The 24,157-nt window shown below is 34.3% G+C and overlaps 4 protein-coding genes and 1 non-coding gene across 10 annotated transcripts; 1 reads left to right on the forward strand and 4 right to left on the reverse strand.

Moving 5' to 3' along the window:
• The first annotated feature begins 1,195 nt into the window (after positions 1–1,195).
• Positions 1,196–1,891, forward strand: LOC138338973 (uncharacterized). Its single transcript, XM_069290082.1, has one exon. The coding sequence runs from the start codon at positions 1,196–1,198 to the stop codon at positions 1,889–1,891; it is 696 nt and encodes a 231-aa protein (XP_069146183.1).
• A 6,742-nt stretch (positions 1,892–8,633) lies between these two features.
• LOC101266884 (protein SODIUM POTASSIUM ROOT DEFECTIVE 2) lies at positions 8,634–11,800 on the reverse strand. The gene is made up of 4 exons (XM_004249590.5): positions 10,971–11,800; positions 10,429–10,852; positions 9,683–9,758; positions 8,634–8,969 (listed from the first exon to the last, which is right to left on the reverse strand). The coding sequence occupies exons 1-4, from the start codon at positions 11,105–11,107 to the stop codon at positions 8,713–8,715; spliced, it is 894 nt and encodes a 297-aa protein (XP_004249638.1). The 5' UTR covers positions 11,108–11,800; the 3' UTR covers positions 8,634–8,712.
• Positions 11,801–14,070: 2,270 nt separating this feature from the next.
• LOC101257718 (UDP-glucuronic acid decarboxylase 1-like) lies at positions 14,071–19,436 on the reverse strand. Its single transcript, XM_069290320.1, has 7 exons — positions 18,553–19,436; positions 18,093–18,239; positions 17,920–17,999; positions 17,312–17,395; positions 17,140–17,214; positions 15,771–15,863; positions 14,071–14,557 (listed from the first exon to the last, which is right to left on the reverse strand). The coding sequence occupies exons 1-7, from the start codon at positions 19,184–19,186 to the stop codon at positions 14,351–14,353; spliced, it is 1,320 nt and encodes a 439-aa protein (XP_069146421.1). The 5' UTR covers positions 19,187–19,436; the 3' UTR covers positions 14,071–14,350.
• An 881-nt stretch (positions 19,437–20,317) lies between these two features.
• On the reverse strand, positions 20,318–20,391 carry TRNAR-UCG (transfer RNA arginine (anticodon UCG)). The gene has a single exon. It is a non-coding gene; the product is annotated as a tRNA-Arg (tRNA).
• A 577-nt stretch (positions 20,392–20,968) lies between these two features.
• On the reverse strand, positions 20,969–24,123 carry LOC101251834 (uncharacterized protein ycf20). 6 transcript variants are annotated; one of them, XM_019216182.3, is made up of 4 exons: positions 23,689–23,901; positions 22,861–22,918; positions 22,164–22,485; positions 20,969–21,591 (listed from the first exon to the last, which is right to left on the reverse strand). In XM_019216182.3, exons 3-4 carry the CDS (start codon positions 22,391–22,393, stop codon positions 21,192–21,194), a joined length of 630 nt encoding a protein of 209 aa, XP_019071727.1. In that variant the 5' UTR covers positions 22,394–22,485; positions 22,861–22,918; positions 23,689–23,901; the 3' UTR covers positions 20,969–21,191. The 6 variants fall into 6 exon arrangements, with proteins under 6 accessions (XP_019071727.1, XP_010312336.1, XP_010312335.1 ...); XM_010314034.4 differs by having other exon boundaries at positions 22,288–22,485; positions 23,689–23,839; XM_010314033.4 differs by lacking the exon at positions 22,861–22,918 and having other exon boundaries at positions 23,689–24,123.
• Between the last annotated feature and the right edge of the window lie 34 nt (positions 24,124–24,157).

Raw genomic sequence — 24,157 nt, forward strand, 5'->3', positions numbered from 1 at the left:
AATAAATTAGTCTTCTATGTCGTATGAAGTTAAAAATACATATTTCACTTTGAAATCATAAAATACGACCAAATTAATATTTGCAAAAGGGGGTCATTTTCATTGCTAAATTGATGATGTAAGGGCAAACATAAGCATATTAAAAAAAAAAACATTTTATGTCATACGACAGACAAATGCACTTGGTATAACATAGATGTTGTAGGTGCATATAGGATTTTAAGACTTTTGGATATTTTGAAAGAATTGAAATAAAATATATATTTTAATAATGAGATTCAAATCCAATTCAATAACATTAAAAAACCTTAAATATTCATTCAAAAACGAATGAATCAATCAAGTCATTTGTTCAGATATTCTATGTTGACTTTATATAAGTATTTTTTAATTTATAAATAAATATATAATTATATTTTAAGATGAAATTAGTGAATACTCAAACATCCGGTGCGGTGGACTTTATGTAGGTCCACCCCTGCATGGATGATGTTGAGTGATCGCACGTTAATAGTCATCTCCAAATTAAAGGATAATTCGAAGTTTAAAAATGAAATTTTAGTTAGATATTTTTCAAATTTTTTTAGACGCAAGTAATATTTAAACTTTATAGCAAGTTATGGTTAAATCAACTTTATTATATGGACGGAATGTTGGTTAATTAAAAGTCTCATATTAAAAAAATGAAGGTGGTGAAAATAAGAATATAGAGATGAACATGTGAGTTTACTATTAATAAAAAATAGTTTATCAATTAGTTAGTTAGTTAGTTGGCACTATTCATCTTTCAAGTAGTTAGTTATAGTTTGGATTGTTGATTTGTTAATCTGTTAGCTCATCATTATTGTGTATATATACACATGTAATACATTGTTGAGATTGAGCACTCTAATTCAAAAGATCACCTTTCTTCTTCTCCTTCATTTCGTTTCACTATTGAAGGACTCAACCTCTATTAATGGAGGAATGAGACACTCTCCAGCTTACATTGCTGTTTTTATCATGGTATCAGAGCAAGGTTGCTCACACTAGATCTCTTGATCTAATTGTTGATCGATTTAGTAGTCTCCTCTATTCAAGTAGATCTTTAATCTGTTTTTTTTCTCTCTTTTTCCTCTCTGTTTCTCTTTGGTTTGGCTGATCACTTGTTGCTGATTCATAGAGCTTTCCATTTGCTGACATCAATCTATTCTCCATGGGTGATAATTCAACTGATGTGAATGCCAATAACTCCCTAAAACGACCAGACTTCAATAGCTCATTCTATCTACATCCATCTGAAAATGCTGCGTCTACCTTGCTTCCTGTGGTGTTTGATGGAACTAGTTATAGATCGTGGAGACGAGCAGTTCTTAGAGCATTATCCGTTAAGAACAAAACTGGATTCATCAATGGTAAGATTGTGAAACCAAGCTTTACAGATCCATCATTCATGCAGTGGGAGAGATGTGATGACATGGTGACATCTTGGATCCTGAATTCCCTCTCCCCAGAACTGCGAGATAGCCTTCAATATGTTAACAATGCTAAGGAATTGTGGGAGGAATTGGAAGATAGATATGATCAGACTAATGGATGCAAACTGTACCAATTGCAGAAGGAAATAAATGACTTGGTACAAGGTACTTTAGACATTACTGGTTACTATACAAAAATGAAGAAATTATGGGAGGAAATGAGTGCAATTGATGTCCATTCTCAGTGTAGTTGTGTGTGTACTTGTGGAGGAAAGGTAAAATTGTATAAGACTGAGCAGGACAGAAGACTTATACACTTCTTAATGGGTCTGAATGAGATGTACACTGCTGTGCGAGGGAACATCCTCATGATGTCTACTTTGCCTACAATGGCACAGGCATTTGCTATCTTGTCACAGGAAGAGAGGCAATGAGAAATGAAGCCTCCAAACCATATGGCTTTGGAATCTACTTCACTTAATGCTTCTATGTTGCCTCAAAGTAATGTAACAAACTCTGGTCCTTATAGAGGAAGCACAAGTAGGGGAAATGGAAGCTACAACAACACTGGCAACTACAACAATAACAGTACTGGCAACTTCAACAACACTAATACCTATAGAGGGAACTCCAACATTGGCAATAGATCAAATATGTTTTGTGAATATTGCAAACGAACTGGACATGTCAAAGATAGGTGCTACAAACTTCATGGTTATCTATCCAACACAAGAAATCCAAGAGGGAGGGGCAAAGGATCAGCAACAAATGTACATACCTCTGAAAGTGATGGCAACAAATGTGAAGAAAACTTTGAGCAGGGAAAACAAATGCCAGTGAATCTGTCAAAAAGTCAATATGAACAGTTGCTCAATTTACTTGGAAATGTGCATGGTGGAGCTGAATCTGATTACTTAAACAATGTGTCAAGTGGAGCTGCAAGCTTAGCAGGTATATTTGCTTGTCATTCCTCCATCAGTAGGATAGGTGATATATCATGTAGATGTGAAAAATTGATTGCTGGCTCTTGGATCATTGATTCAGGGGCATCTCACCACATGACCTACACAAAGCACAATCTCACAAACCTTAAGTCTCTACCTTATCCCTACTTAATCACTTTGCCAAATGGATACAAAGTCAAGGTGACTGAATTTGGTGATGTGTGTTTGAATCCAACATTAATTCTGTATAAAGTGTTGTACATACCTAGCTTCAAGTTCAACTTAATATCAGTTTGTTGTTTGGCTAATCAACTCAGAGGGATGGTTAGTTTTAACAGTGATTCTTGTTTACTGCAGGGCCCTTCTCTGAAGAGCCCTCTGGCACTTGGTAAGGCAAGGAATGGTTTGTATTTCTTTTGTTCAAAGTGTCACATTCCATCTGTAAATGATGATATTGTTTCTCATCAGAAATGTCAATCTGTTTCTCTTCTTAACTTCTGTAAAACACCATCACCATCTAGTACAAGACACCCTCATATAATCAATAAAGAAACCTGTTCTACTGATCAGACTTCTAACTCAGCTACTCATTTTTCCTTCAGTCAAGAAAATGAATTCTTATGGCATGCTAGATTAGGACATGTACCTTTTGTGAAAATGAAAAGCATATCTACCATTCCTTTAAAGTTTTCCAACAAACAACCTTTCACTTGCACAATTTGTCCAATGGCTAGACAAACTAGAATGCCATTTCCAGAAAGTATTACTAGAACTAGTTCAATATTTGAGCTGTTACATGTTGATTTGTGGGAACCTTATAATGTACCAACACACGATGGATATCACTACTTCTTGACTATGGTAGATGATTACAGTAGAGCTACTTGGACACAGCTCATTAGGTGTAAAAGTAATGCCCTTCATACTATAAAAGCCTTCATATCCTTAATAGAAAATCAATTTCACACCAGATTGAAAACCATCAGGTCTGATAATGGCTTAGAATTTTCTAATAATGAAGCAACATATTTTTTTCAAGAAAAGGGCATAATACACCAGAAATCTTGTCCCTACACACCACAACAAAATGGGGTAGTAGAAAGGAAACACAAGTATCTTCTTGAGACAGCAAGGGCACTGTTGTTTCAATCAAAAATACCTATGAGATACTGGGGAGAATGTGTACTAACTGCCACTTATTTGATTAATAGATTACCTACTAAACTACTTCAAGGGAAGTCTCCATATGAGTTGTTATACCAGAAGAAACCTTTTTACTCTCATCTCAAAAACTTTGGATGCCTTTGTTTTCCAACCACCTTGAAAACTCATAAAGAAAAGTTTGAACCAAGAACTGTACCTCACATTTTCATTGGATATCCTTTCAATACAAAAGGGTACAAGGTCTTAAATTTGGCTACCAAGAGAATTCATGGGTCTAGAGATGTCTATTTCTATGAAACTATTCTTCCTTTTGTCATTGCTCCTGCTGGCTCTAACTTTAATTCTATACTGCAATGTCTTGTCCCTTACTCAAATAAGTTACCTTGCATGTCTAGTAAAACAAACACTTTTATTGATGATGAAATGTTGGATGATCACACACTGGATGAAGTCACTTGTGACCAAGTATCCATGCCTGAAAATACACCTATAACTGAATCCACAACACCTCCCACTGGACTAAATATACCTACCACAACACATACTGGACCAAACATATCTGTTCTTACACCAAGAAGGACTAATAGATCCTGTCATCCCCCAAGCTACTTGAAAGATTACAACTATTCATTACCTAAGTTACATTCTACTTCACATATAAACAATATTGCTGATTCTCAACAATCACTCACATCTTTCACAACCCATCCTAACCATGTGTGCTTCTCTACACTATGTTATGAGAGTCAGCAGTTGATTCATAATGTCTCACATGATATTGAACCCACATTTTATGAAGAGGCAAGCTTAAATCCAGCCTGGCTAGCAGCAATGAAACAAGAATTTGATGCATTGCATATTAATGATACTTGGGAACTGGTTAAGTTGCCAAAAGACAAGAATGTTGTTGGATGTAAATGGGTGTATAAGATTAAACATAAGGCAGATGGGAGCATAGAAAGGTTCAAAGCTAGATTGGTGGTAAAAGGATACACTCAACAAGCTGGGATAGACTACAATGAAACCTTTTCACCTGTGGTGAAAATGACTACAATTAGAACACTAATCTCCTTAGCAGTAAAGAAGGGCTGGAACTTGTATCAATTGGATGTCAATAATGCTTTCTTACATGGTGATTTAAATGAAGAGGTGTATATGGTATTACCCCCAGGACTGGTAGTGGACAGCAGTGATATGGTCTGCAAATTGAAGAAGTCCTTATATGGTTTGAAGCAAGCTAGTAAATAGTGGTATGAGAAACTGGCCAATAGTCTTTGCTCAAAAGGTTATGTTCATTCAGACAGTGATTACTCACTGTTTTACAAGAAAAATGGTAACTCTTTGGTGTTTGTGGCTGTTTATGTTGATGACATTATCCTAACTGGTACTGATATGAAGGAGATTGAATCTTTGAAGCTCTTCTTGCATGAGAAATTCAGAATAAAAGATTTAGGAAGATTGCATTATTTCCTTGGGCTAGAGATATTGTACAGGCCAGATGGTGTCCTTATTTCACAAAGAAAGTTTACTCTTGATCTTTTGAAGGAATTTGACTCTATGAACTACAAGTCTACAATTTCACCATTGGATCCCACTGAAAAACTGAGGCTTGCAGAAGGCAAACTATTGCCAGATCCCACCTACTATAGAAAATTAGTAGGCAAGCTTAACTTTCTTGCTAACACAAGAATGGACATAGCATATAGTGTCCAGCATCTCAGTCAATTCATGCAATCTCCTAGAGAACCTCATCTAAAAGCAGCTTATCATGTACTCAGATATCTACAACATGATCCTACCTTGGGAGTTTTTATCAACAATAGACCTGATCTTACTGTTAGTGCTTATTGTGACTCAGATTGGGCTTCTTGTCCTGATTCAAGGAAATCAGTGAGTGGTTATTTGGTTCTTATGGGAGATAGCCCCATTAGTTGGAAGTCTAAGAAACAACCTACAGTGTCATTATCATCAGCAGAAGCTGAATACAGAGCCATACGACAAGTAGTAGGGGAAGTGGTGAGGCTAGAAAGACTACTTGGTGAACTCTCAGTGATTGTTCCTTTGCCTATACATGTATTTTGTGACAGTCAAGCAGCAGTACACATTGCTAAGAATCCAGTATTTCATGAACGAACTAAGCACATCGAGGTCGATTGCCATTTTGTCAGGACAAAGCTGCAAGAAAGACTGATTACACTCCAATATGTTTCGACAGATTCTCAGCTGGCTGATATTTTCACTAAGGCATTGACTGGTATTAAGCATACTGGTTTGTTAACCAAGTTGTCTGTAAGCAACTTACTTCCAACTTGAGGGGGTAATAAAAAATAGCTTATCAATTAGTTAGTTAGTTAGTTGGAGTTAGTTAGTTGGCACTATTCATCTTTCAAGTAGTTAGTTGTAGTTGGTTATAGTCACATGTTTTTGGATTGTTGATTTGTTAATCTGTTAGCTCATCATTATTGTGTATATATACACATGTAATACATTGTTGAGATTGAGCACTCTAATTCAAAAGATCACCTTTCTTCTTCTCCTTCATTTCGTTTCACTGTTGAAGGACTCAATCTCCATTAATGGAGGAATGAGACACTCTCCAGCTTACATTGCTATTTTTATCAACTATGATAAATATAATTTAAAATGATGAAATTGGAGAAAAATTAGGGAATGGAGTGATTTTATTTCTCTTGAAGCACAAATGAACTAATTCAATGTCTGTTTGAATGGATTTTTAGCTTTTCATTTATAATTTATTTTTATTATTATAGCTTAAAATCAAGTAAATGTAAATATTTTTTAATTATCAAATATTTTAAAAGTGTTTAGAAACTATTTTGATTTAAAAATACTTAAAATAAATTAATTTAAACGAGCTCTTAGCTTCTTATTTATAGAAGTAAAGAAATTGCGAGCCATTTTAAGTATCATACATATATTCTTGTGGTATCATGTATGAACTGTAATTATTTATGAGATAATGAGTATTTCGAAAATTAGTTTGGATTTAAATAAGAACTTATAATTACGGATAATTTTATATAATAACAAACTATTAATTACAATTAAATGATATAATCACAATTTGATTTAATTGTAGCAAACGATTATCATTTGCCTCTTTCCCTAGGTTTGTCGCTCGTCAGTCTCACCTTCGCCTCTCTCGCTCTATACAAAAACAAATATATACAAATTCAAATTTTATGCACAAACACATGAAATTGAATTTAGAGACTGCCAGCGATTTATACGTACGAAAGTTGTCCTTTAATTATTTGGGTTTTAGGAGTTTTTCCAAATATTTTTATGAAAATTGAACAAAAAGCCCAACTCCTATGAACTTGTTGAGCCCAAAATTTTACCTCTTTGTAGTCTCTGTGTTCCCAAATTTTGCCATTCCTCCATTATCATCAGGGTTTAAGAGCTTCACCATCACCATGAACACCTTAAACCTTCTTCCTCTTTCTGCAAAATCAAACAATTTTCAGTACCAATTCATTCCTTCAGTGTTAACTCAGCAACCCCTCAATACTCTTTCCTTCAAATCCCCATTTCCATTATCCACTAAACTCTCTAAAACCTCTAACTCTGAGCCCCTCAAATCTTTAATTCCACTCTCTTTTCTCAAACCCACATTGATTTCCACCATTACTGCCACTGCCCTTTTCTTTACAGGGTTTTATTTCAACCCCAAGCAAGCTATATGTTGTCCTGTTTCGCCGGTGCCAATCGTGGATACGAATGTGAAAGAAGAAGTTTTAGAACAGGAGGGAACTGAAAATGTTGAAATATTGAGAAATTTGTTGGAAAATCGTGTTAAGAATAGAGAATTAGACGATGCTCTCAGCATAATAAACAAGTTGATTGAGCTGGAGCCGGAAGAGATCGAATGGCGTTTCTTGAAATCTCACTTGTATGTTCATAGTGGGGAGATTCAATTAGCTAAATTGGGTTTTAGAGATGTTATATTAAAGGATCCTTATTACGTAGAGGCGTATCGCGGGCTGGTTGTGGCTGCATCGGAAGATGAGTCCGTGGAGGAAATGAAGAAAATTGAGAAACAGGTCGAGGAGGGGATTAACATGTGTAAGAAGGAGGAGAAAGAGAGTGAGTTGAGGGATTTGAAGCTTATTCTTGCACAAATATGGGTTATTGGAGGTAAATATGATGAAGCATTGAAGGTTTATCAAGAGTTAGTAGATGAGGAGCCAGGGGATTTTAGGCCTTACTTGTGTCAAGGCATGATATATACAGCATTGAAGAAGAACGACGAGGCTGAGAAGTGTTTCGACAAGTATCGAGGACTGATACCTCAAGATCATACTAATGCTAGATTCGAGTTTATGATGGCGACTTGATTGCAACAAAGGTTTTTTCTTTTTCACATGAGACAGAGGATGTGATCATCGGTTTTCCATGGAAGCTGAGAGTCTATGATTGAGGTAAGTCGAATTGCGTTGTATTACTGTAGATTGATCGTATCGTGCTTATTTGATGCTTTTAGGTATATTTTTCGCTCTGGTTTGAGAATGTAGAGGGTTTTACATAGAATTGTAGCACTTAGGTTTAAATTCGTATGCCAAGATGAGTTTTTTATGTAACTTAGATGGAGCTCGAAACTATTTAACTTCAGATCAGATGGTATTTTGAATGACATCCCTCTTTTCCTTTCCCAGCAGCTGAAGATGCATTTTTTAGATGAATTTACAGTGAAAATTTATCCATACTCAGTGTTTGTTCCACGAAAATGAAATGCAAGACACTTGCATGTTACGCGTCTTGCATTGGTGACATGATTGAATTTTGCTGGGTTTGGCATAGATGGATACAGTTAAAAATGTGGATAAGTTTAGCTACCCAGGAAACTTCACGGACCTTGAAAATGAGTGATCTTGTGCCTCATAAGGCAAAACTTCAAGGTTATAAACCGAAACTTGGAAGTTTTGCTTTTGGAAGCAAGCGTTGTGAAAATTCAAGACCATCCATTCGTGCTAAAATAGGCAGCGAAACTTTTCCATGATTGAGAAGTTCATAAGCACTAAAAAAGTGAAATCCATCAGGAAGATGATAAACCAATCCCAATCTAAAATTCCATTTCTCTAAAGTCTTACTAAGCCACAAAAAACAAAAACAAAAAAGAAGATGATTTACATTAGTTGAATTGTTGTTGTAGTTGGAGTAACATTTTCTATCTTTTCATGAGATAACACCATCTGCTTGTCATTATTCTTCAACTCAGAATTACTCAAATTAACTTTGGCTGTAGGGACAGCAGATGCCAGTGTTGGTGTCCATAACTGTGCATTTTTTACCTTGGAAATGCTTGCAAGAACTCCTAATGGTGTCACATCCCCAGTTACTGTCACCTTCTTAGCAGCAAAATCTATGTTGAAAGATTTCACACCTGACTCATGCATGCCCAATCAAAAGTTTTCAACGAGTTTAAGTTATATATATATATGCGACAGTATAAACATGATTAAGTCATTTATAAGGTAATAACAAGTGAATTTCTACGATAAGCATCAAGCAATAACATGAAAATAGTACATTTTGGGTTAAATCTAACTTCACCATGATCATAACTCATATAACCAACAAGGATTATGGTGGAGTGGTAAGTACTTCCTCCTTAACCAATGATCTCGAGTTCGAGTTCCTAAGTCGTCTTTGTTAGGGAGCGTTTTACCCTTTACGTGGACTTCCCGGCCGAATCCAAATTTAGTTGGGTTCTAATTAATGTGGGTACCGGACACTAAATATCGGGTGAGAACCAAAAACAAAAACATGGTCATATATGCAATGAGCTTTACCTAAAGTCACGAGGACTCTTATAAACATTACATGCTAAGTAAGCCTCTAGCACACTTATCAATGAATTTTAATGTGTCGTAACAGGTAACTTAATCATTTTATGCATATAACTTAAAAATGGATAGTCTGGTACACGAAGTATTTTATGTTCAGTAAGAGGGTAGGACCGCATAAGAAACCTATCTTGATACAAACATCAGTATCAACTGATTCCACGGCTTGAACGCGTGACAAGTGATTGAGAAAATTTCAAAAGAGGGAATTATGAATGGTCCCCCAAGAAGAAGAGAGAACCACACATACCTTGCATTCTAGAGATGTGTTTTCTCATCTTCTTTTCACATCCTCTGCAGTGAAGTGAAACTCTAAGAACAACCACCTGCAACAAAATATTCATTACTCTGTCATTTCATATATGGACCACTTTTTTTTTCTTCTAAAACTAATATATCATTATTCATATATTCTAACAAAACAAAAGATGATTTTCTTTAACCTGTAAAGTATCCCTTTTCTTCCCTATATTATAACAAGAATGTTTTTTCCTCTATCTTTCTAAAACACTTTATTAAATTAGAGTTGAAGTCCTTTTCTTCTAATCCAATAACACTCTTTCGTTTTTAGTCTCAGACTCTTTAAAAATATCATAACTCTATGCATGTCAAATCCTTCAAAATTAACGCGTACGTAAATATTTTTGGAGAGTAAAACTAACATTGGTTAGATCTAAAAGAATATATTTTTGATAACTCTTTTTAACTTAAAAACTTCATATTTCCCTCTGATAACCATAGAAATTAATATAAAGTAGGTTGAGAATCATAACGTCACCTGTTTAAATCCTGTTACAAACAAAAACAATCCATAATTTCTTCTCATATATCCGAATTTAGTTGGATCATTACTAAAAAAATCAGTATCTATTTTCATAAACATTTTTCCAGTGTGCTGGTTCCATTTATAACATAATAGTGAACAGATTAGTTCAAGTTGGCCTGAACACCGCGATTATTAAAAAGAAAAAAAGAGGAGAAGAAGAATTGAGGAACCTGATTAGCAGAAGCAGAAGGTGGAGGACAAGATTGATCTGTCTCTGTTTTCACATCTTCTGCTACAGAGCTACTACTACTAGAATCAACCAATTTGAGAACAGGTTCAAAATCTGATAAAGCATCCAAAATATTCTTCTCACTCAAAAGATATCTAGATGAACCAGGTGGAGTTATAAATTCACCAGGCTTTTTACAACTCCAACTACTTGTCTTAAAAATATTCTCATTTCCTTCACTAACACTGCTCTTCCTTTTCTCATCATCCTTCTCTATCAGTAATTTTTTCGATCTCTTCGATTCTTTCGAAGTTGATTTTCTGCTCTTGCTATGTGGTTTTGGAGGAATTGGTGAACGAGCAGAGCAAGGTGCAGATATTGATTTAGGACCTGTTCTTCGTGAATCTCTTATTATTGGATTGTACCTGGAAAAAAAATCGAGAAAAATCAACTAATTTGCTTATCATTCACAACTCATAATATATGAAACATTGTTTTAAAATTCAAAACTCATGAAAATGGAAATTCTGACGTAGTATGTACCGATCAATTGTGCGGCTGCCGGAGATGCTTCCGCCGCCGAGTTGTATAACAGAGGAGGAGGAAGAAGAAGAGCCTAATTCTTCCATGCTAAGGCATATTGCTGTAGCAGCTTGGGATGCACAGAACATATCTTTCATTTTTTTTTTAAGTTTTTTTTTTGGGTGAAGGAAAATAATGAGAATTTGAAAGCCAAATGGTTTATTTAGAGAATGTGCATAAAAAAACTTTATGTGAATTTATGATTGAAAAATATTTTTTTAAGAGAAAAGGAGATAAGAAAAAGTGTTTTGAGTTGTTACATGGGAGATATTGATACTATTGTACTGTTTTATCTGTATTTAAGTTCACATGTTGTGCTAACTTATCATACAGCCTGGACATAAATTCTTTTCAACTTCTATATTTACGCGAAAATAATGATATGAAAGAGTCTTTTTTTAAATGAAAAAATGATATAAACGAGTTAAATTTTTAATAAATAACATAAAGTTCTATAATATATTTAAATTTTTTCACTTGTTCAAACTCTTTTAAAATATTGTTAAGTTTTCGTTAAGATAAAATAGAAGGAAAAAAAACACAACTAATCTTCCTGGGGAAGAACTATAAATTTAATTATATCAAAATTCTCATTAAAAGATTCTCAACAATGTACCTGCAAAGATTATGATATTAATTTTTTTTTAAAAAAATAATATACAATATTTAGTGAAATTAATGATTATATAGTGGTATTTTTAATAAGATAAAAGGTAGAAATGGTGACACTCGTGGACTGCATTTTCTGAAAGACTCAGTGACAGTTTCCTAAGAGTGCGCTTCCGGCCTTCGGCCTCAATTTTTTAAACACAACTCTATAAATATTATTATTTTTAGGTGCTCGTTGTCTCTGTATGACATATAAATATGAGTTCGAACTACATAATTAATAGTTGATTTTATTATTTCGGTAAGTTGTCTATAATGAGACGTGGGTTCGAGTCTTTGAATCCTATGTTATCAGAATAAGTTGCTCATCGATTCATTCCGAGCTTAGCGTGAACGAAAAAAGCTTTGTGCATCGAGTTATATGTTAATTTCGATAGAGGAATACAAATTTGGTAAAAGTAAACCATTAAAAGATTATACTCTTTTGGCACCTATGTATCTTACGCTCCTTTCGTTTCAATAAATTCTTTTTAGCTCGTTTAAAGAAAGAATATTTAATTAATTATTTTTAAACTCTTAATTTCAGTTTTCTAGGCAATCTTTTTAAAAAACAACAAATTATTGACTATATCTCTAATTTACAATTGTAAAATTTAAAAATATTTATTATATTTAAAATTTTCGTATCAAGTTAAAATCGGATAAGCTCTGAGCTGAAATTAGCAGAGTTTGCACGAGAATGAGACAGTGCAACGGCTAAATAATCTGTGGACACCCAAATAAATAAAAATATTTCTACTTATAATGATACACAAAGTTCAGATTTCATGTGCAGCTGTTCAGTTTGTTTGTTACAAAATCATACAGTTTTTGTTTTATTCAATTTATGGGGTTTTAGCAAAATGCCAACTTCATTTACTGTCTTTTTTAAATTTTTAAAAAATAAAAATAGGAGAATGAATTTCTCGTCAACAAAGTAAAAGTCTAAAGGAAAAAGGATATTATATATCCCTTAATTTTATTATTTGGAGTTGATATGTCTTGATTATGAAAATGAATAATATGTACTGTGACTGTGATATAAATTGAAGATATTTATTTTAAATTATCGACTAACTGAGCTAGAAATTGTACTCATGTTTAACTTTTTAGTTGTATTAGTCTTGGGAATTTAAGATGAAAAATTATGATTAATTAATGCTCAAGTTTTCATGTCATTTTAGTCCTTTTTTGGGTCCCTAATTAGTATTTTTGTTTTACTATAAAGTATTTAATGTGTGAAAGTCGTTGCAACTTTAATATGAGGGGTCTGAAGGTAGTTCAATTTTGTTGGGTCCTGCCTTGCGTAAATGTTTCTTTTTTACTTGGCTTATTATTTAGAATTTATTTTTATTCTTAAAAAAATTATGCAAATACAATTCTTCAAAAATTACAAATTGGATGATGTTAAACTCGGGTTTAATGTTTGCTCATATGTCGTTTAATCTTATGGACAGAATATTAAACCGTTATCTAAAATTTACAATTAAAATATCGATAAGATGCAAGAAAAATAAAAATAAAATCGTTTATTAAAAAGTTGTTCAGAAAAAAGAAAAAACTAATGAAAATTCATGGTCTTGCTCTTGCTTTGATAGTAAACATCCTCTATCTCCAATCTTAAGATTACGGATTTATTTAAGTCACCAAAGGTGTAAAAAGTTGTAAGAAAACTTAAAACATAATTGTTTACTAAAAAGTTTGTTCCAAAAAGAGACAACTCGTGAAAATTCTTGTTTTTGCTCTTGCTCTTGCTCTTTCTTAGATGGTAAACATCCTACATCTCCAATCTTAAGATTAGATTTAAGTCATCAAGGGAGTAAAAAAAACGAGAACAGATGAGTAATGGAAAAATTGTAAAGAAATTTAAGGATACTTTTGTAAATGCCTATATGGTTTCACTTTTTGCAATCCATTGAATTAAGTAAGAATAAGTGAGAAAGGATAACACTTTTTTTTTTTGTAGAATAAGAATATAAGAACCATATTCATATTCTAAAGTAAAATATGCCTTTGGAATTTTCTTTTTTCAATATCATGAATGAATGAAGGAGAGCTCCATAGAATCAGATACCTTCATAACACAACACATAAAAGTCTCTTTTCTTCCTTTATTCAGATACTTCATATCTTGTTTTTATAGATCGTAAGTATTACCTATTATACCAATTATTGCTACCCATAGATATGTTCTCAAATGATCGAGTGATTAGAATCTCTCCATCTTTAACCACCTTGAAATCGAGAACTTGATAGGGAGCGTTTTACCCCCTTGCGGGGTCTACCCTTAGCAGGTAGCATTATGAGTCCAAAAGATTAAAAAAATGAACCCTCATTCAAAGAGTGGCTCCACATAAAGTAAAGTTCAAAACAGTACCTACAAATATTAAATGAAAAGGCAGGAGAACCACAGTAGAAGACCAACTTACTTGTTAACTTGAAGCTAAAAGCTCAAAATTCTCTCCCTGTAGAATTACATGATGTGTATTGGGGGGAAAAATCAAAACGAAAAAACGGATACACGAAGCATCAGCCTAGAGTAGTGGCTGATGGCTGAGCATTCCAGTTAGCTAATGATACAAACATGAAGAGGGAAAAAAATGAACGAATATCAACTTCGTATGGAAGAGAAAACAATAAACAGTACACTAAGCTTGGTCTATACAACCTAGTGTTGTTGTTACTACTCTTTATTAGTTGCCTTTTCCTTCATCTTCATTTAAGATGCGATTGCGGAAATCATTGACCATAAGAGGCAGCCCGTCCCTCAAGGGTATTTTCGGCTCCCAGTTTAGCAGTTCCTTTGCTTTGCTGATATCTGGTTTCCTCTTGTGAGGATCATCAGCTGTGTTAGCTTTGAACTCAATAGTAGCACTTGGATCAATCACTTCTTTGACCACCTGTATTGCCAAGTGAAATGATTTAGGATAGATTGATAACATAAACTGTAAGTTAAACCAGGTAACTGAATAGACATTAAGCATACTTTGTAGTCGGGGGTGAAATGTACTCGAAAAACTAGTGTGCTGAGTACCACTTCAAGATGACTGGACTTATTCATGGTGGATAAGTTCATATTTGGAAAGACAATATGCAACACTTCATCACTTAATTATTTCTCATGTTGTAGACCTACTTCGACTAAGCATGGATAATACACTAGACACTCAGTCATGTATAACAATAAATCAATGATCTATACTTCTACCCTTTAGGGTGGCCCAGTGGTTTGGGTTTGGGACTTCTGAAACCCCTTGTCAGAGAAAGCAACGGGTTTTCCTTTTGGGTCGAGCTTGCCGCACCGGGCTTGCCTAGTACGGGTTACCTCTCATGTGTCATTTGCAAGCTATTGCATAGGAGCAAGGGTTTTACCCTGTGCGCACTGAAAATATGCAAAACTGAAAGAGAGAGAGGTGGCCGGTGATATAAGTCGTTGGTTGTTGTGAGGTGCTTGCTGGTGTACATTGCTATTGGAGTTTGCTTATTTCAAGAATTAAGGAGGATATTGGGTTAATATATGTCTTTTTTCATGAGCTTTGAAGGTGGTACAATATTTTAAAGAAGGAGAGTCGGAGGATGATTTTATGATCCTGAGTCTTGGAAGACAGGTGGATGACAAAGTATGAGGATAAGAGAAAAATGGAGTCATTTGGTATGGAGAATATGGACTGTGAGTGGAGGAGTACGGTTTGAGATATTGAGAGAAGCTCAGGGGGGATGAGTTTATGTCGTATGCTTTCCATCGCTTAAGGAGGACTGAGGACATAGCGTGGTGGTGGTGTTTGTCAAATCTGAAGAGCGAGAAGGAAACACTGTGGTGCTATGCATACTTTACAGATGGTGCAGATTTAATATTTCGACACCTGAAAATGTTCAGTGATAGTTCTATCAAATAGCCAATGAAATTATTTTTTTAACTTGCATCTGTAGTAAGAATATAAAACTGCGATCAATTGAGCAATAATGATAAATGACAGAAAATAAGAAAAAACTTGTGAACTCGATACAAATATTGATTCTCAATGAGCAACATTCACTAAATTGCTCGTGCAGGTTGCGCCCAAACTAATAGTGAATAGGCAAATATGTATTACAGCAGAAACCATAGCTTACCTCAGCAAGCTCTAACATGGTAAACTCTCCTGGGTTTCCCAAGTTGAAAGGGCCAATGTGATCACCATCCATTAAGGCCATTAATCCGTCAACCTTTCATCAACAGAAATTAATTGTTTAGTATCATTGTTTGCATTCTAACAGAACTATAGCTTGGTTATGAATTCTTTAACCAGCCATAATTTTTTTTTAAAAATCAAGCTGGGCACTTGGACTTTTAAATTGGATAATCCACGACATTTTATTGAATTTTTGATATTCACAAAATTGAGATGCCAAATAACAGGGTATTGCACATATCAAAAGCTTGTTTCACACAAACATGTACACATTTAAAGTAAGAAATGTTCCTTGTTTCTTTATTCTAAACCAGCTAATAAGAGGAAAATAGCAACAGGTGATACACTCTGATCAAAGCTTTGCACACTAGGCAAAATAACATGCTTTGTCAGTTCGATGACACCATAATATGTCACACTATTATCATCTCCTATGTGCATCATTAAACAAGCCATTCTGTTAATTGATGAGTTATAACTAAAGTCTCCTTCACAAGGTATTCAGTCAAAAAAATTACTTGATCTGTACTTCTCTCAACCAACGACTAGCAAAGATTATTAGCCTTCTAAAGCATCTTTCCGGACATACTTACAACTTGGAAATATAGCCACATTAGGAAGATTCACTTGTCAGGTGAAACATCTAGTGGTCTGCATTGTGATTCTCACAGTTGAATTCCATTAAAGCAATAGACTGGTTATGGCAAATAGTTCTCGGAATTCTCAAAATGAACACAGAAAACTTGAGAGCTATAAATAAGAGACTAGATCCCTCCACCATCTTACATATAAAAAGGTAGGCACAAAAATTCTTATCACAATAAAAGCCCATTGCAGTAACAAATGACAGCATGCATACCCTAAGTAGACCACTCATGGGACAAACAGTACAGATTTTCCAAATATAGGTAAAATACCTAGTCCATTAAATAAAGCAAGTTAAAGAAGAAGACACATAAATCTACAATCTATCTGATTTAGAAATTCACTTTACAAGCTCTTTAGCAACAAATGTAGAGAAAGCTGAGTGTTGATTAAAGTGAAAATAATTGGCTCCACCTGGAAGAAATATTGGAAGTTGTCTATAGCATGCATCACCATTTTTTAATTTTTTGGAAACAATTAAAGTTTTCCAAGAGCTTAAGTCAAGTTTGCAGCCACAACTACCAGGGGTAGTCAACCAAACACAGAGCTAGCACTTTCTACTTTCTGACCTTCAACAAATATCATCTACCACACGCTATCCCCGTGCATTATAGACCGTGAGGGCATACTAAAATGGAAAGGTGTAATTTGTTAAAATGACTTACCAAGTCAGAGACATATTGAAAGCTACGTGTTTGCTTCCCGTCACCATACACTGTCATTGGTTGTTTGCGGATGGCCTGCAAACATGGTTTTTAGAAGGAAAACAACAAATGGATCGTCTAAAGGGAAATTTGGTTTACAGCACTGATGTTAAAATAAGCTGAGACGACAAACCTGGGCAACAAAGTTGCTTACAACACGTCCATCATCGAGACACATGCGAGGTCCATATGTATTGAAAATTCGGGCAATGCGCACCTGCATATGCAGATTATGGATTGTAAACTCTGGGTTCTCTATGATACACCTCCAGAGAGCAAGTCTAATTTGATACAAATTACCGCTTATAATGTCATTTTTGGTATTGCATTTCATAAAGTTGAAATCAACAGAATTTAATACCAAGTCACAAATAGAAAACTTATAAGGATGGATTCTTAAATCAGGAGTAGCAGTGGAACTAAAAAAATGTCTTTCTGTCGATGCCTATATGACATAGGTTCTCTCTCTCTCTCTCTCTCTCACTCTCTCTCTCTCTCTCGTGATCATCATAAGTTGATGTTTCTTCAAGTTCATAATTTTGAACTGCAAAAAAGTACTTCTGTGACCTCATTTCTGAATAGAACAGCTGTGCACTCATTACGTCAACCAGAAGAGTTGTTTAACCACCTTACTAAGTACTCGTTTCACATATAATGCTACAGACGTTTGGATGGAAATCCACATGAGAATTCAGCATCAACTCTCATAACAATCTGAAAGAATCACAAATCTCTCATTACCTCAACATCTGCACCACGATGGTAATCCATAGTCAAGGTTTCAGCAGTCCGTTTTCCTTCATCATAGCAGCTCCTAACACCTAGATATTTCAACACACTCAAACATCACTAAAACCATCTGATAAACAACTTACAAATGGAACAGAAAATAAATTATTCCAGCTGCCACTCACCTATTGGATTCACATTTCCCCAATATGTTTCCTTTTGTGGATGCTCCAGTGGATCACCATAAACCTCACTTGTACTAGTAAGCAAGAACTTCGCACCAATTCTCTTGGCAAGTCCCAACATGTTAAGAGTACCCATCACATTTGTCTTGTAATCACAATTAAGGATCTCAAGTACATCCAAATTAAAAAAGATTATAAAACAGCACTTAAACATGTCAGAAGTTCCTTCATAATCAAACTCCTATGCACTGACAATGCGAAGAATAAACAATCTAACTACATAATAGTCAATTACAAGTAACTTCCTATAACAATCATGGATTGATAACTCGCAAAACATGTAAAACATCATACTACAACCTGTAAATCCATGCACGCCCACATCGCAAAGAAAAAAAACATGCTTTTATACATAAAGAATAACGGAAAACAATCCAAATACTAATGTAGACAAAGGATATAATAGTTTTGACGGGATTATACTTATAATGAACAGGCGAAGCAGGGCAAGCCAAATGATAGATCTGATCCACTTCTAACAAAATAGGTTCAACAACATCATGCCTAATAAGCTCAAATCTATGATTCCCAAAATGATGCATGACATTTTCTTTCCTCCCAGTAAAAAAATTATCAATCACAATAACATCATCACCTCTCTTAATCAACTTATCAACCAAATGACTCCCCACAAAACCCGCCCCACCCGTAACCACAACCCGGGTCCGTTTCCTCCCAATCCCAACCGGCACCCTCCCTGTTACACTCCCTGCAATCCTATACGGCGTCGTAACAGTAGATGTGTGGTGAATTCCAGCAGGAACTGAATCGAACCCATGATAAGATTTGGGTATTGGAGAAGATGGGTTAAGGAGAGATAGGCTTGGTTGAAGGATGAAAAAAGTTGAACCAATGAGAATACCCACAAGGATAAAGAGAAGTCTTTGCTCTTTAAGAATGTAATTGATGGATCTTGGAAGAGATCTGGGATGTTTCAAGGTCTTTGGTGATGATGGTGGGGTGTTCTGTGATATTGACATTGTTGATTCTTCATCTCTTCTGTGATTTATGCTTGATTGGGTATGCAATTTCATGGTTTTCTTGATCTTCTTCTTCAATTAGGATAATTTTTTTTATCTTTTTAGGAGAAATTTTCAGGTAGAAACAGAGTATAATGTTTGCAGAATCAGAAAAAAGTGATCTTTTTCTTGCATTTGTTGTTGTCTATAAGGTAGCAGACAAGATTAGCTCAATTTTGCTAAATGTAACTTTTCCACACTTCTTGGAGAAAGCCAAATTTTTTCCACAAATTTTTTTTTTTTTTGGTCCTATGGGAAATACGGAAAATGTGAGCTAACTATTTTTTCTATTTTTTTAAAAAGTAGATAAATTTGGAGATAAAGATCACGTGAATTGTTTTGTGAGTCTCGTATCTAATGATAAGTTTTTAACTATTATTATTTATTTATGTATTAAAGTATTGAGTTAGATAGTAATAATTAAGATAGAAAAAGAAAATTAACGGTTATAGAACTAGCCAACTCCAAGATCATACTATAATAGTAGTAGAAATAATAGCTCAAGTAAAAAAAGAGAACATGGTATCGTAGTTCAAATAGATAACAGATAATGAATGTGTAGAACTCTTAAAAAATGATAGTTTATATATATACATATTATGGTTGAATGAGGAAAAAGATAACGATTATTATAAGACATTAAACTCTCAACCACAATATTGAAAAAGGAAAAAACACCAAATGAACCAGCCCTCAAACTCTATTTTCTTGTCAAAATCATAATTTTTCTCAACATCGCGTTTAACTATATTAAAAGAACATAATCTGAATACTTAGTAACTCAAAAATAAATTCACGAATTTATACGTTTTAAATTCTGACTTCGACCTATAATAAAGCTAACCTACCAGTCATAATTTCAATGACTAGAAAGTGTAATCATCAAAGGCACTAGCTTCACTTTGAAGATAACAAATGTACACATGAATAAAAGCCTTGCTTCATGCAAAAGCTTCTTACCTTTCCAAGACTAATAATGTGTAGTAATTTGTATGCTAAAATGAATTTTTCTTTTTTAATTCTTAATTAATTAAGGTAGACAATGGAACAAAATATTTTATCTAGAAAATTAAAAAATATATTATTTTCAATTTTATTTTATCCACTTTTAAAATAGGAACAAAAATTAATTCAAAAAATGAAGAACGACCACAGTGGGAGTCGAACCCACGACCTTCTGATCCGAAGTCAGACGCGCTAATCCACTGCGCTATGCGGTCGTATATTCTTATTCCACAAGTTAATTAGATAACTCTAAATTTCCAAACATTATAATTTTAGTTTTTTATTATCGAATTAAATAAACTATTTAAAGTCGTTCATAAGTTACATGTTAGAATTGATGAGGAGGATGTGCGATATCTCAAATTATCAAGTCTTCAGTATGCGTGTGACATTTACTTACAAAAAGTTTGTATATGGATTCGTCTCTCTCCAGATATACTGTGTATAAGAAAGTCTTTGTTAGTTGATAACAAAAACTTGTAGACTGTCGTTTTTACTTGTTATTTTTTATATCTCAATCATTTTTACAAATTTTATTCCTTAGTTGATGCTCCATAGCTTTGTAGATGTCAAAGGGGTTCTTTTACACTATTTAAATATGAATTTTTTTTTAAAGATATATATATATATATATATATATATATATATATAAATTGTTGAATATCTTTAGTATATATAAGAACTTTTCTTTTTTGAATTTCTGGCTTCACCAATATTTAAATTTGAAACTTTTCTTATCAACTCTATTAACATCCAGGAGCATGGTGTTGATTAAACAAGATAGTATAAAACTGAAAGATCAAACCATATTTCTGTATACATTTTATTAATGTGAAACCAAACTAGGGGTGCCTCCCATGTACAAGTGACGTATATGTTGTATCATTGGAGACACTGTACAACAGACTATAGTTACCCTCTTGACAACATGAATTTGCCTACAAAAACACACAACATAAACTATGAAATTTCAATGGCATTATGATTTATGTACACTTCTCTCCTCATCTCCGCGTTAATACTTGAAAGAGTCGAGGAATAGACCAAGAGTCAGTCCAGTTTTCCAGTAATTGAACATAGTGATGATGCTTCTTACCCCATCAATTAAAGGAATAGATCTATACATGAGAGCTCCAATGCCCTCAACCACAGCCACAGCCAATCCAGAAGAAATAATATCCCAATCACCTGTCTGCCCTATTACAGTGGCAAATGCGGTTGCACAATAGAAACCCACTAAGAAAAACAGCAACTTCATTGGAAGGTTTTTTCTCAACACCTTAATTCTCGCATCTAGTTTGACTAGAAGAGCCTCTATGGCCCTAATAAGTCGAGTTCCACTGCTACCGCTGGTTGTAGGAGAAGAATCTAGTCCACTGCCATCTGCAGCACTTCTTATAGACCATGCCCGCCTCCTATATTGGAATTAAAATCTGAGATACATGAGTTGAAAAGTAGTCTCATTTACATGTCTCTGAGCAAGGATCTAGCACTAAACAAAGATCAGCATATAGCAAATATCATACGTTTTCTTACAAGATCAGCATATAGGAAAACTTGTGGGAGTGCATAGGACAAGTAAACTTGGATTAGACAAGACTAATGGATATTTGGAGAAGTTATTCAACCGTAAACCACCCATAGTCAATATCAGTTACTTTGAGCAGAAATTTGCAAACAAATTATTCAGAAAATGACTTCCACTTCACAGAATGATGTTAATATTCTTTCTTCCGAGTATAATTAGGATGATCACCAACTTTCTTTCCGAGTGTAATAAGGATTTCTATCCCGGCTGCTAAGTTTCTTGTACTTACGAAGAACGATAAATGAGAATCTTCTAACAGTCTTTAATCCTTATATCTTGGCTTCTCCATACGGCACAATAACTAGTACTGCAAATTGACAAACTAAGTAACGGAGAATCCTAAATATCTGTGTATTCTTGCTTATTGAAAAAGGGATTTTACTGTAAGGGAAATTAAACCTGGGAAAACCTGCTGATATCATACATGGTTCCTTGTTATGCATGTTATCCATTTGTTGTAGAGGGGAAGAGGCACAACCATCAAGGTACATCAAAGTTTCACAGGACAGAGGGAAAAACTCACTTGAAAATTCTGAAAGAATAAGGTTGGACAATATTAGTAAAAGATAGCCCGAAATGCATGATTCTGCCCAATGAATGTGCAGTTCCCCAAAGGCAGACAGCTCCATTAAATCTTGATCTAGTATGATCTACACTCAAATGCTTAAAGATTGTGGGACAGCTCGGTAAAGGCAGTTTGGCAGCCATGCCTTGCAGGAATCTGTTAAAACAGAACATAAGGATCAGCAAGAACCATGAAGAGTTATTCCCATCTCCCAAAAGTGCATCAAGAAAAAAAGGGAAAATGATATATTTCAAATGCGTTTCTTACTCCTAGAATGATTCAGCATTAAGGAGTATGTAAATGAGACAAAAGAAACATTTACTAACACACTTATCATTTTCCTTTTTTTAGACAATGGTGTCTAATACAGCCTATTAAAGCCCACAAGCACAAGTGCTGAGTAGACCAACCATAAAGTAAAGGAAATGAGCTCATGTGTGTTGTAACATCGACTCAAACCTTGAATCTTCAGGTTGTTACTCCCATATCTCAACTACGAAAAAATATTCCTTTCAGTTTTATAAAGCATACCAGCTCATACAGTTTGCAAAACTGAACTCCTTCCTATTACACGTATCGTAAGTCCCATCTGGAAATTGGAAGAACGCAAAACAACAATACTTAGGTCGGAAAGTTGAAGTTTGATGAGATGTGGGTGTTAAGAGACAATCAAATTCAAATTGACCACAAGAATCTCATCAAAAGGTTATCGTCAAATGAAAAATGATGGTAGGTAGACAACTAAGTAACTAATGGATGGAAATATGGAATTGATGGAATATTAAAGCTTACAAAAAAGCTTACTTAGATTTCAATCATAACTTCAAATCAGTCCTGTATTACATCAATGTGACAAGCTTCTGTAATCAAGAAACAATCTTTTTTTGTCTGTCCTGATTACATTAGTGTCTAAATCAGCTTCTTTGCACCTTGACTACTCCCACCAACACAGGTACCGCAACACAGGTACCGCATACAAGTAACAATTTTATCATGGAAACTTTAAAATAAGCTTGATGACACTGAGCCACTAACTTATCAGGGAGCATAATACTGAGTAGATACATTTACAATTCTACAATTTCAAGATAATACTAGTTTCTGGAGCTTCAACAGTTGCGTCTTACGGCTATATTGACACACCGCCATTTTCTTGTCTTTTCATCGCTATCTACTTTAGTTACAGAATCTAAATTTGCTCCTATTACGGATACACAATACGTTAACTAACAACAATGCAAGTAATTCACCAAATCAATTAAGCTGTCCTTGAAGAAATCTATGGAATTGAGAAATGATAAAATTAGGGTTTCTTTTTTTTCAGGGGAAAGATGAAGAATCAGAAGAAGAGCTTAATACTTATCGGCTTCTGATTATCTCCGGTCAATTTCCTCTGGTGGCGCCGTTGAGAGAAGCCGCCGTCCGTCGTCTCTCCCGCCGACCAATTATACAATCGGAACAGTGTCATTAGTTGCCATTTTGTTGAATTCTCCTAAATAGTTACCGAGATGAGAGATTATACCATAATTATACATTTTAAATATTTTTTATAACATAAAAAATTAATCAATTATCATACGTTAGATCAACTGTCCATAAATATAAGGTTTGAATTTTCAAATTATCGTAAATATTTTTTATTTATAATTGTAATTCAAAATCACCAAAATATAATATAGATGAGAAGTTGCGATTATGTAATGCAATAAAACTAGAGAGTATATATATAAAACATTTTATAATTATTAATATACATGTATATCCGAAACAAGATTTCCTAACGGAAAATATAATTAAGAAAGCTTTTATTTAGCATATAACTAGCATC

Source organism: Solanum lycopersicum, chromosome 10, assembly GCF_036512215.1.
Source record: "Solanum lycopersicum chromosome 10, SLM_r2.1".
In the NCBI taxonomy this organism is placed as follows: Eukaryota; Viridiplantae; Streptophyta; class Magnoliopsida; order Solanales; family Solanaceae; genus Solanum; species Solanum lycopersicum.

Excerpts from the sequence above, each read along its gene's own strand:
- LOC138338973 (XM_069290082.1), top strand. The coding sequence starts at position 1,196 with ATGGGTGATAATTCAACTGATGTGAATGCCAATAACTCCCTAAAACGA.
- LOC101257718 (XM_069290320.1), bottom strand. The coding sequence starts at position 19,186 with ATGAAATTGCATACCCAATCAAGCATAAATCACAGAAGAGATGAAGAA. Across the intron at positions 18,240-18,552 it reads TAATCCCGTCAAAACTATTA|AGACAAATGTGATGGGTACT; the intron begins TATCCTTTGTCT and ends ATTGTGATTACA. Across the intron at positions 17,396-17,919 it reads ATCGTGGTGCAGATGTTGAG|GTGCGCATTGCCCGAATTTT; the intron begins GTAATGAGAGAT and ends CTGCATATGCAG.
- LOC101251834 (XM_010314033.4), bottom strand. The coding sequence starts at position 22,393 with ATGGAGCTGTCTGCCTTTGGGGAACTGCACATTCATTGGGCAGAATCA. Across the intron at positions 21,592-22,163 it reads ATATCAGCAGGTTTTCCCAG|GAGGCGGGCATGGTCTATAA; the intron begins GTTTAATTTCCC and ends ATTCCAATATAG.
- LOC101266884 (XM_004249590.5), bottom strand. The coding sequence starts at position 11,107 with ATGAAAGATATGTTCTGTGCATCCCAAGCTGCTACAGCAATATGCCTT. Across the intron at positions 10,853-10,970 it reads GGCAGCCGCACAATTGATCG|GTACAATCCAATAATAAGAG; the intron begins GTACATACTACG and ends TTTTTTTTCCAG. Across the intron at positions 8,970-9,682 it reads ACACATCTCTAGAATGCAAG|GTGTGAAATCTTTCAACATA; the intron begins GTATGTGTGGTT and ends TGCATGAGTCAG.